The sequence below is a fragment of the Ailuropoda melanoleuca genome, chromosome 12 (genome assembly GCF_002007445.2).
Source record: "Ailuropoda melanoleuca isolate Jingjing chromosome 12, ASM200744v2, whole genome shotgun sequence".
NCBI classification, from domain to species: domain Eukaryota; kingdom Metazoa; phylum Chordata; class Mammalia; order Carnivora; family Ursidae; genus Ailuropoda; species Ailuropoda melanoleuca.
In genome coordinates this window covers 8864501-8876715 of record NC_048229.1, presented here as the reverse complement: position 1 = coordinate 8876715, position 12215 = coordinate 8864501, and the positions used below count along the sequence as shown (strand labels likewise).

Sequence of the window (12215 nt, the reverse complement as noted above, 5' to 3'; positions counted from 1 at the left end):
GCAAAACTTAGCTCTTTTAATATTGAGAAATTTTAACTAAGTAATCAAAGACCTGATAAAGACAAAACAGACCAAAGGGGGTAAAAAACCTTTGTTTACATTTTCCTTCTGAGAGCAGACCAATAATCCAAGGAAGCTTTGACTTTTGAACAGAGAGAAAAGCAGACTTTCAATCTTATACCAGTGTACTTTTTAAAAAAGATTTATTTATTTATTTGAAAGAGATGCACAAGCAGAGGGTGGGAGTGGTGGAGGGAGGGAAGGGAGAGAGAGAAAACCTCAAGCTGTCTCCCCGCTGAGCACTGAGCCTGATGCAGGGCTCAGTCTCACAATGCTGAGATCCTGACCTGAGCTGAAATCAAGAGCCAGCCACCCAACCGACTAAGCCACCCAGGCACCCCACAGTGTACTTTTTAGAATGCACTAATTTTAACTTTAGCCTGTCCTAAATGCATATAAAATTCCTTTCCAAAGATTTCCCTTCACAAACCTTCTACAACTTTCTTTTGTATTTAGACTTTGTCCCAAGTCATTTCTCTGCAAACAACCAGTCTAATTTTAGGACAAAATTACCTTTTACCTTCAAGAAAAAATGTATTCTCATTTCTTATATCTTTCATACATATCTCCAGCTTTCCTATATACAGAGTTGCTTCCCTTATTTCCATCAGTCTTAATTACATGTAGCAGAATTTTAACTCTTAGAAACCTGAGTCTCCAGTGAAAACTAAATAGTAACCGATTATAAACTGTTACACCAGAATTCTTTAGATGGCAAATGTGTGAATCAATTAAGCACAAAGCATATTTTCCAGCAGACTCAAATATTCTGTTTCTCTGCAAGTCAGAAGCACAAACCTATGCTCAGTAATTAATGTTTTAGCACTTTATTTGGAAAAGACCTACATGTCCAACAAATTTAATCCCATTATTCATCCAAGCAAAACTTGAAAGTTTCAGGTTACTAAAGACTTTGAAAGCTATCTTAACAATTACCCATGAAAACTCTGAGACAGACAAAATTAACCATTATTTTTTTGAAGATTTTATTTATTTATTTGAGAGAGAGCGAGCACGCGCACATGCATGAACACGTACAGCGGGAAGCAGCAGAGGGAGAGGGAGAAGCACGCTCCCTGCTGAGCAGGGACCCTGACATCTGGCTCAATCCCAGGACCCTGAGATCATGACCTGAGCTGAAAGGCAGACGCTTAACCGACTGAGCCACCCAGACACCCCAAAAATAACCATTATCTTAAGTCATCTTTTTGCTGACAAATTGCAACAGAGAGAACATGAGCCTATTTGACCTTCAGTAAACCTTGGTAGAATAAAAGTTTCATATTTAATGCTGATAACTCTAAAGACATGTCTATCTTAATTAGACCAACAAACTTAAATTAGCTTAAATACTGAATTAGGTTCCACCTGGATTCTCTTTTAAAAGTCAATCAGTTTATTACCCACTCTCAATTTTTACCTGAGATGCTGGTGGTGGGTGGTGTTAGGTCCAGGGGGTCCTGTTCTTCGCTCCTTGACATTGAGGGGAGGAGGAGCCAATGGTACCAGAGGCATGGAGGATGCTTTAGAAAGAAGCCAGTTATGCAGGCCGCACCCAAGATGGTGCAGAAACAGGAGAAGGGGGAGACAGAAGGGGTGAAGTGCTGCCAGAAGGCAGAGAAAGGGTTCCTGGTTCTAAACCTGGTCAGGTCGGGCAGATGAGCGGTCGCCATGTGGTTGGTTGGTTTGTTTTCTGTTTTTCCACCAAAGTGGAAATATGCAGTCCATGTCAGCCCAGAGAAGACAGGGAATTTCCCCGAAACAGGTTTCAGCAGCTGCTTGGGAATATTCCTTAAAGTCCCTGTTCTGAGGTAGACTAACCACAGTTGGCTCTAATTATAGCCATTGACCCCAGGAAATGAGGGAGAAGCCCCCACATCTATTAGGATAAACAGTGAGAGAGAAAGTCAGTGTCCCTTTCATCAGGGATAGCCTTTGTTTCCTCCAGCAACCTGGGTTCATTCAGAGGCCTAGTTAGATAATTATCCAGTATATGGGGAGGGAGTTCACATTCTGCAGGAGGTCCTTTGCTTGGGGTCCTGGTGTAGAGCACCAAAGGACTGGACCTAGGAGGGTACCTCTGTCCATTTGCCCTGTTTCCTACAGAAGAAATCTGATAGATCCTACGGAGACCATGTAGTGTTATAGGAGATCAATCCTCTTTTAAATTTTGGCAATCGGAATTGTTTCCAGTGGGATAAAAGGCATCCCAAGGGAGAATCCTTGGGCACTGAAGAAGAGAGAAGGTCCATTACCAGTAATGCTTCCTGACTCCCTGGTGACTCCCGTGCAAGGTATGTAAGAGGTTCCAGGTGTCAAAAGCGACTGGAGGCGCCCCTCAAACGAAAAGTGCTACTGATCGCCATCCTGCCTTGTCATGAAGGCAGGCCTGCTGTGAAAGGCCCCGTAGGAGGGATGCTAGCGTCCCCCCACTTCTCCATTGCATCCTAGGCTACAGATGGGTGCCTGGCATATGGACTGAGTAACCTGCCATTTTTAACCCATGGAAATCATAAGGAAAGTTTTACAAGGGGAAATTACCCAATTTTGTAGTTGAAGTAGTTAGTAGAGGACCTTGACAGAAAACAGTAAAGACCGAAATCCATCATGATCTAAACGGTATTCCAACACAGGTAGTCTTTACAGCCAACGTCTCTAGGAAGCAGTCCCCGGTTGGGTTTTAATTCAGTTGGATACTGATCTCAGCCAGCTCCGGGTGGAGGTCTTACAGCCAGAAGCAGCTGCGGAGGGGATCAACCAGAGTTGTGGAAGGGATCGCATTAGACCAATGAGGAGGAAACCTCACATGGGAGTCTTGAGATTCGCAGCTGTTCTAGTCACTTAGGTGACTGTCCCATGCCCAAGACAGACAACTCTGTATAAGGACAGGAATAAAGAGAGGGCATCAAGTTTCCGGGTCTTATTACCATCCTGGCTAGGGTGTTAAGTTCCAGCCAAAAGGCAGGCTTTTTTCCTCCCCGTAAAGTAGGCACAGGCTAGAGGATTGCAGCCTGAGCGATCCATATGGAAGTGTTCCAGTAAGACCATAGTGCTTGAGAAGCCCCTGAGAGTAAAGGAAGAGGAGGAAAGTACTCACCAAGTTCACACCAAGGTTCAGAGTCCAGATGAAAGACTTAAAGCCCCACGTGGGTGCCAAATGATGTAGTTTCTGAGTAGCGCGCTGTTGGGGGCCTGCCCGAGCCAACGGCCAAGAATTCTTGAGACCTCTTGGTGCAAAAATAGTGGTTCTATTAAAGCACAGGGACAGGACCCTTGGGCAGAAAGAGCTGCTGCCCCAGGATTGTGAAGGGCAACTGATTATATATATACTTTGGGGTTGGGGAAATTAAACCTCAGGGAAGTTCCAAAAGGATTTTCATATGCTGAAGACTCACAGCGTCCTGGAGGCCTTGCCACTGTCAAGCTGAGGTAGTTAGGACAGTTAGGACAGCTGGGAGTTTCCTGGAGGAACGTTATACTCCACCTGCCTCCAGTATTTGTCAGGCTGCAGGTTAAAAGGTATTTAATTTTATCCACATTTCCTTCTGCCTTTGTGTCCCACATCACTTTCACATGCCTTTATTTAGCTTAGGGTAAATATTAAGCAGATAGGAGTGGTACTGCCACTTACATAAGGGGCATAAGTTATAAGGAAATAACCCAGGCTCAAGCCTTCAGGAACTGAACCTCTGATAAGAGGCCAGGAAAATAAATAAAAGACAGTGTGAGTTCCCTCTAGGGAGGCTCTCTTCTGAGCCTGCAGTCAGCAGGGGCCTTCCTTGGCCTTGCATGACACCATTACCTTTTCACTGTCACTGCACCTGGCACCTATATTGTAGTATAATCACCTCTTTTGAGAGTCTGACTTGCCTCACCAGTTTCTGAGCTTCTGGAGGTATAATGTGCCTGATTCATCCTTGCATCGTCAGTACCTAGCTCTCAGTAACCTCCCAAGAAATGTTTACAGAGGATGAAGGTTAAGTGTGAAGGTGTGTGATCTTTTCCTGAAGGTGTGGCATCTTTTCCTCCAGCTGGCTGGCTTAAGCCAAGCATCTCCCTTTTCACACTCTCAAAACAGCCTCTTCCTTTTATGTCCCTATGTTTACTGCCACTTCCCCTGGTAGAGCAGCTGTGAGTGCCCTGAGGGCGGGGACGGATGGCTCAGCAGACCAGCCCATCCCAGCTACAGCCGGCCACCCTCAGCCTGGGAGGCCGCGAAGCAGGATGGGAGAACAGGCACGGGTTCAAAGCTTTGCCGTCTGCCACTAGCCTCATGTGTTGTGACACTGTTGTTGCTGGTTAGCATCAAAGCTGAAATACAGAATCATTTTATTGGCAGTGAACCCCATCTCATTCTGCCCACTGGTCCTAAAGTCCTAGGCTCCTCATTGTGGCACACTGATTTCAGGTATGAACAACTGTGGAATGAGTAGATTTATTTGTATATATATAACAATATATACATAATCTAAATGATTAAGTTTATTCATATTTCCTGATTTTAAATTTAGTAACATTGTTTTGCTTTCCTCTTTTTTACGGTGCCTTCTATTTATGGCAGTTAAATGCAGTTTTTCTATGTATGGCAATAAGGTGCTTAATTTTTTATCTAAATAAGAGTCAATTTAAAGAAAAAATTAAATGATACAGGTATCTGCATACATGACAAAAATTATGAAGCACTATTCAAACAAGTCAGATTGGTCTTTAGTGGAATAGGGATTGTTGACCAAGATGTGGCTTAGTCTGAGAGAAGTAAGGCAGGGTCAGCCAGCGCACTTCACCACTCCCAGGACACTGCAAAAATGATACAGAAGGTGGATTTTCCTTAGGAGAGGATCAGACTTTTTCTCAAATTGTTAATCTGTGACCCAAATATGTGCACAACCTTCACAAACTCCTACCGTCGTTCAGCTTTTTGCTGATTCCATTGCTTACCAAGGAATCTGCGGATTCCTGATTTACTAATAATCCTAATTACAGGTCCCTTAACTAAAATAAGGCAGTGCTCTGGACGGGAGATTCACAAGGTCTGGTTACAGGAATACAGGCCTCCCTTAAGATGAATAAACAGACATCTGGTTTCCAAATTAATCTCATGAGATTCATCAGCATGAACCTGTCTCATTTAGTCTGACCCAAGTTTTTTAACTTAAAACAAGGACAAATAACCTTGGACTTCGAAGTGTGTCTTTTCTGGTTGACCGGCCCCTCTTTGAGGGCAGATCCTGGCAGTCCTGTTTCAGTGACTTCCCTAGGGCTTAGTACAGGGCCAGCCACAACGACTGAGGTAGGAAGCGAAAGCTATTTCCCCACAGGAGGGGAGGGGCAGTAGCCGTATATAGTATGACATACACACACAGAGGGGACAACATCCCTATGTGGCGGTATTTCCTTGGGTTACTGAGATGGACGAAGAGTTAACCAAAAAGTGAACAGCAGCATTGTTTTTAATGAATTTTAGTCCAGAATACAGAGGAAGGCACTAGCTGTTGCCCCGACCTGTTAGTACAAGTATGAACAATGGCTTTTTGTTCCCCCATAAAGGCAAGTTACAGAAGTCTATCAGATGGAAAGGATAAGATATTTGAATCTAGTTTTGAAAAAATCAGCCTGAAAGCTAGTAGTACTGCTGGCGTGTAAAAGGCTTTCCCGGTACTCTGCCCCACACCTACCCCATCTATCAATTCAAGGTCTGAGACTTTCTTGATCAAGAGATTTGTGAGAGAATTTCTCTTTTAAGACTTTCAGCATGCAAGCGTCATTTTTTTTGGTTTTGCGGCTGATGTCCTTGGCCTCCGCTGCTGGATGAGGGAGGGAGTCGGCCCGGTTCTTCAGGAGTTCTTCTGAGGCACTTTGACCGTGACCTGTAGGAGGGGTGCAGAGCAGCTGTTAAATCTTCATGCTTTCCTGCGATCTGTGGCCTCTCTCAGCTGGGGTGCTGCCCAAGGACAAGCACAAGGGCTTCCTTTACTTCTGATAGCTTGATGGCCAACTGGCTAATCCCAGGGACATAGCTAGGGCCCTGTTCTGCATGAGAACACTCTCTGCCTCCCCTTAATCCAGTCATTTTTGATTGTCATGGGGCAGAAGAGGGCAGGATTGCTATGGCATCTAGTAGGAACCAGTAGTCAGGAACGCTGCTCATCGAACGTCCCACACTGCACAGGACAACCCACAACAAAGAGTTACACAAGCCCAAATGTCAGCAGTGCTGAGCTTGAGACATCCTGACCTACATCCATATTTTCCTCCAAAAGAATCGAAGGAAGGGGAAAAAAATACCATCCTAAAGCTCACAGGTTCCCCAGTGTGTTAAGTGGGAAGATTCCAGGCTCAGATGGATTGGGGGTTACATCCAGCTTTACTGGGAAAGGACTTCACCTCTGTGTGCCTCGCTTCCTCATCTGTAGGATGGGACAAGGCCAGAATCTCCTTCCTGGGGTTGCTTTGAGCATTAATTGAGATAACCTGCATAAGGAAGTCTAGCAGATTCTGGCACAAAGCTCTCAGTAAAGATGAGTTCAGAAGAAGACATTTTCTCAGCAGTTCCCCTTGCAAACCTGGATTCTCTTCTGAAAAGTTTTTAATCCTATTTTTGTTAGGATTATCACTTGAGTTCCCCAGGCTCAAAATACTGGCATCTTTATCACAAGCTCAAAGCACAGTGCCTGGCACGGGCGGAAGCAGCTTTTGTCTCCTTCGCCTGCAGCCATCAAGTCCTGCCACTTCTTTTCTTCAAAAAGCTTCTTCCCATTCTCCCCAACATCCCAGTGTGGGAGGCCTCCAGCATCAGCAGCTTACACTTGGGTTCTCCCACGAACCACCTCAACTCAAGCCTCCTCTTTTTGGGCTCTCCCTTCCACGGCCCTCCAGGCAATCCTGACACTGCGACTCCTGGGGCTCAGTTCTAGACCACAGCCCCCCCCCACACACACCCCTAAATAATCTCATCACCGTTTTGATGAACAGTTATAGGCCAATGTCAGGTTCAAATCTCAGTCTCGCCTCTTATATGGGACAATTTTATTTATTTTTAAAATATTTTATTTATTTATTTGAGAGAAAGAGTGAGTGAGAGAGCACACGACCAGGGGCAAAGGAAGAAGGAGAAACACACTGCCCTGCTGAGCAGGGAGCCCAACGAGGGGCTCGATCCCAGGACCCAGGGACGGTGACCTGAGCCAAAGGCAGAGGCTTAACCAACTGAGCCACCCAGGTGCCCCGGGACAATTTTAAATAAATAAGCAAACAGGTTTAGTTTATTCCAACAAGCTTCTTGAGAGCATAGTTTGTGGCTTACTACCGAGTATTGAACGAAAACCACTGTCTGCCCTTCTCACCCTGCTTCCCCTGGTTGATTTGCTTGCCCTGAGCCTTCTCTTTCCCAATCCCGGGAAAGCCCAACTCAGCCCATTACAAATATCACTTGTGAGTCTGTTGCCTGGTTAAACTGTAATTAGTAATTAGTGTCCACTGTAAAGAAAATTATTTTCACTTTGGTGCCTTTCTTTCCTGTCTTTTGCATAGTTATAAATAAAGGTACCTGAATGAGTATATATATGTATATATAACCTTTCTTTTTTTTCAAGATTTTATTTATGTATTTGACAGAGAGATACAGCCAGTGAGAGAGGGAACACAAGCAGGGGGAGTGGGAGAGGAAGAAGCAGGCTCCCAGCGGAGGAGCCTCACATGGGGCTCGATCCCAGAGCACTGGGATCACGCCCTGAGCTGAAGGCAGACGCTCAATGACTGCGCCACCCAGGCGTCCCTGTATATTATAACCTTTAAACTGGGCTTATACTGCATGTATTACTTTGTCTCCTGTCTTTTCACTTTAAAGGGTGATGATTTTCCATGTCAAAGATCCTACAAAAATATATTTTTAAAGATTTATTTATTTATTTATTTGAGAGAGGGAGAGAGCAGGCCAGTGGTGGGGAGGAGGGAGGGAGAGAGAACCCTCAATTAGACTGTGTGCTGAGCATGTAGCCCAACATGGGGCTCAAGCTCACGACCCTGAGATCATGACCTGAGCCAAAACAAAGAGTCAGACGCCCAACCGACCGCGCCACCCAGGCACCCCCTACAAAAATATTTTTAATGGCTCCTTAGTAAACCACGATTTGGGTGTTCCATACTTTATTGGGCATTTAGGTTACATTTGACTTTTTCTTCTTTGAGAGATAATGTTGTGATGAGTATTTATGGAATAACACTTTCTTTGTATTTCTAATTAGTCCTTCAGGCTATATTCCCATCACTGACATATGAAATCAAAGGATATTGGTATATTTATGGCCCTTGGTCTCTAATGCCTCACAGCTTGATTCTTATTAGAAGCTTTTCCCCACTGCCTCGGCTCACTAGGATCTTTCCTTCCTCTCAAGTCTTACAGAACTTGGCATATAACAAAGCCTAGCAAAGGACAGTGTAGGCAGAGTGGTGGCCAGGTCCCAAGTTATTTCTCCTGAGACAGAGCAGAGACTGGGTCATCACCCTTTTCTGTAGCTTCTGTGGCTTAAAACAAGAAACTAGTAATAAGTACTGTTGGAGTCCAGCAGAAGCGAGAGCTGAGAAGACGCCCATACTCACAGTTTTCACTTCGGTGTATGCCTGCAGCCCATACTCTCCTAGCTCCCGGCCGCTCCCAGACATCTTGTAGCCACCAAACGGTGACTGGGCCCCGAACACATCATAGCAGTTGACCCTATAATTTGAAACAAGATTTCAGAAGTAACTTGTAGGAGATATGTGTGTCATAACCCTCCAACCTCCTGAATGGCTCTAAAATATTACTGAGGAAAAATGGATGGGTCAAACCACAGTTATAACCAGCCACATAGGAGCCAAAAGCAAACCACATGAAATATAGCCATAAGCCATCACCCCTCATGATGTAGTCACAGATGAATGTTAGTAACAGCATGTACCACATCATAGCCTCACATTTTAATGAGTCGTTTTTGCTAATTAGGTACTTTTTTTGCAGTTTTTAAAAATTATTAAATTTTCTTTTTTAGGGGTGCCTGGGTGGCTCAGTTGTTAACTGTCTGTCTTCGGCTCAGGACCTGATCCCAGAGTCCCGGGATCTAGCCCCACATGCAGAGCAGGGAGCCTGTTTCTTCCTCTCCCACTGCCCCTGCTTGTGTTCCCTCTCTCACTGGCTGTCTCTCTCTCTCTGTCAAATAAAAAATAAAACCTTTTAAAAAAATGGTTTTTTAAAATTTATTTGAGAGAGAGCACAGAGGAAAAGGGAGAGGGAGAAGACAACTCCGTGTTGAGCAGAGAGCCTGATGTGGGACTTGATCCCAGGTCCCTGAGATCATGACTGGAGCTGAAGACAGATGCTTAACCAACTGAGCCACCCAGGAGCCTCTAAAAATTATTAAATGTTAATTGAATTTAAAATTCACCACTTTCAGGTGCACAATTCAGTGGATATAGCAGATTCACAATGCGGTACAATCATTACCTCCATCCAATTCCGGAACATTTCTATCACCCCATAAAGAACCCTGCACCCAATAAGCAGTTATTCCCCACTCCCCCCTCCTCTAGCCCCTGGAAGCCCCTAATCTATTTTCTGTCTCTATGGATTTGTCTATTCTGGACATTTCATATACATGGAATCACACAATATGTGGCCTTTAGTGTCTGGCTTCTTTCACTTAGTAACACATTTTCAAGGTTCATCTATGTTTGTAAAATGTGTCAGCACTTTATTCCTTTTTTATGGCTGAATGACATTCCATTGTGTGGATAGACCACATGTTGTGTATCCATTCATCAACTGATGGACATTTTGGTTGTCTCCACCTTTTGAATATTGTCAATAATCTGGTATGAACATTCAGCTATACTTTTTTTTTTTAAGATTTTATTTATTTATTTATTTATTTATTTATTTATTTATTTATTTATTTGACAGAGCATAAGCAGAGGGAGCAGCAAGCAGGAAGAGAGAGAGGGAGCAGCGGGCTCCCTGCTGAGCAGACAGCCTGACATGGGGCTCGATCCCAGGACCCTGGGATCATGACCTGAGCCGAAGGCAGACAATTAACCAACTGAGCCACCCAGGTGACCTTCAGGTGTACTTTTTTGTGTAGATAGAGGTTTTTATCTCTCTTGAGTATACATACTAAGGAGTAGAATTGCTGGATCCTATGATAATTCTGCATTTAACTTGCTGAGGAGCTGCCAGACTGATTCCCATGATGGCTGCAACATTTTACATTCCCACCAGCAATATGTGAAGGTTCAAATTTCTCCACATCCTCATCAACACTTGGTATTTTCTGTTTTTTTTTTTTTTTAAATTACAGCCATCCTAGTGGGTGTGAAGTAGGTGCTAAGCTCTTAAGACCAGTATTACACATAGTTGTAGACCCTCAGCTCTGGTCTCCTGCTCTTGTTCACTTGGTAAGGAGGCCCCACCCCACTCATCCATCTGTTTGCCTGAGAACAAAGCTGAATGAGCATATGTACTAGAGGGAAGTTTAATCTCCTAGAGGAGACAGGATGGGAAATATCTGTCTGCTTTACCACACCCTGACCCAGGAGGAACTGAGCCCAGCACCCCAAATTCTGGGGTGTGAGCACTAGATTCGAGAAGACCCTGGCTTGGGGATCCCTGCCTGGGCTCTGAGGGGTTGCCAGGAGGCTCTTACCACACAGTGCCAGCCTGCAGGGCTTGGGACAGATAATTGGCCTTGTCCAAGTCCTTGGTGAAGACAGCTGCAGCCAGCCCATACTTGGAATTGTTGGCTCTCCCAATGACTTCCTCTATGGTCTTGAACTTCAGGATCTGCATCACTGGCCCAAAGATCTGGGGTAAGAGAGTGCACAGTTAGAAGGGTGTAGCAGACATGGAAACCACCTGCCATCCAGCTTTCACAGTACTGAGCAGATCATTCTAGATCGAGTACCCAGACATACCCTAAGAGTTCCACAGGGAGACAGCAGTTCCCAAGCTCAATGAAACACAAAGGCAAGGAAGCTAATGGGGATGGGTTATATTTTATATGCCATGTGCTTTACATAGCTGATCTTATTTCTGAACAATCCTGCAAGATAGGGGTTTCTGGCATGTTACACGTAGATGTAGTTTCAAAGAATTTACATCAGTTTTTCAGCAAGGCACACACTAAAAGCTGAAGCAGTAATTGTGAATGAAACAGGGTCTCAGCTCTCAAGACATCCAAGTTTATCTTGTACTTTCCCTGCCTTATTCCTGGCATGAGCCATTTCTTCAAGGAATCTAGTCCTTTTTAGTGGAGAATGAGATTCAAAAGCCAAGCCACAGAGGCCAGATGTGCGGGCTGCTGTCAGGGTGCAGCCACTCTCAGCCCTATCTCGGCAGAGCCCTGGGGAGAGTGCAGTGTAGGTGGTCCTGATTAATCAGGGCATTGGAAGGAACGATTACAAGCAATGTAATGAGCGCTGGGAGTCCACAGGAGCTCCTGGACAGACCGAGTGGAGGGGAGGGGTGAGGCTTTGCAGAACTGTGTGGTGTGATACTGACCAAACCAGAGTGGAGGTAGGAAGCAGGGAGAAGGGAAATGGAGTTCCAGGCATAAACACACACAACACCATCCTCATGAAATCCCACTTTCCACTAAAAGGAACCAGGACTTCTTGAAGAAATGGCTGATTCTAGGACTGCCTGGGGAGTGTCAAGACAGAGGCAGGAGAAGAGTGCCAGGAGCTCATCATGGTTGGAGAAGGACTGTGAGATGGGGCGTCATGTGCTTCGGGCACTGGCAAAGCAGAGACACCCCCACCCTTCTGGGAAAGTGATATTTGAGATTTCAAAAAAAGCATCAAAGTAGTCATGATGGGGAAAGAGGCAGAACTCTGTTGGACTTTCTTGCCCTGATTTTGCATTTTCGTGTTATTTTATTTTGAATTATACATGAAGGGGAAATATTTTCCCTGCATAAGGTTTCTAAAGGGCCTAATCCACTGTGGAAGGGGAGCGCGTGTGGACCCTGTAAGGGCAGGGAACACGTCTTGGATACCTCTGGATCTCCAGGGTCTGTAGATAGCCTGGCACATAGCAGGCATTCAATAAATATTTATGAAATGAATGAGTGAGTGAGCCAGAGCTGCTGCCCTGCGTTCATAATGAGTGCTGAGGGGGAGAACATCGG

The 12215-nt window shown here is 44.9% G+C and overlaps 1 protein-coding gene across 1 annotated transcript in view; it reads right to left on the bottom strand.

Moving 5' to 3' along the window:
- Positions 1-5492: 5492 nt before the first annotated feature.
- ALDH2 (aldehyde dehydrogenase 2 family member) overlaps positions 5493-12215 on the bottom strand; it is a 29681-nt gene continuing 22958 nt past the window's right edge. Inside the window, exons 11-13 of the mRNA XM_002913054.4 lie at positions 10734-10891; positions 8659-8773; positions 5493-5927 (exon numbers count right to left, since the gene is read on the bottom strand). Of these exons, the coding sequence (XP_002913100.1) occupies positions 5895-5927; positions 8659-8773; positions 10734-10891 (306 nt within the window). The 3' untranslated portion in view covers positions 5493-5894. The remainder of the gene's footprint in view (positions 5928-8658; positions 8774-10733; positions 10892-12215) is intronic.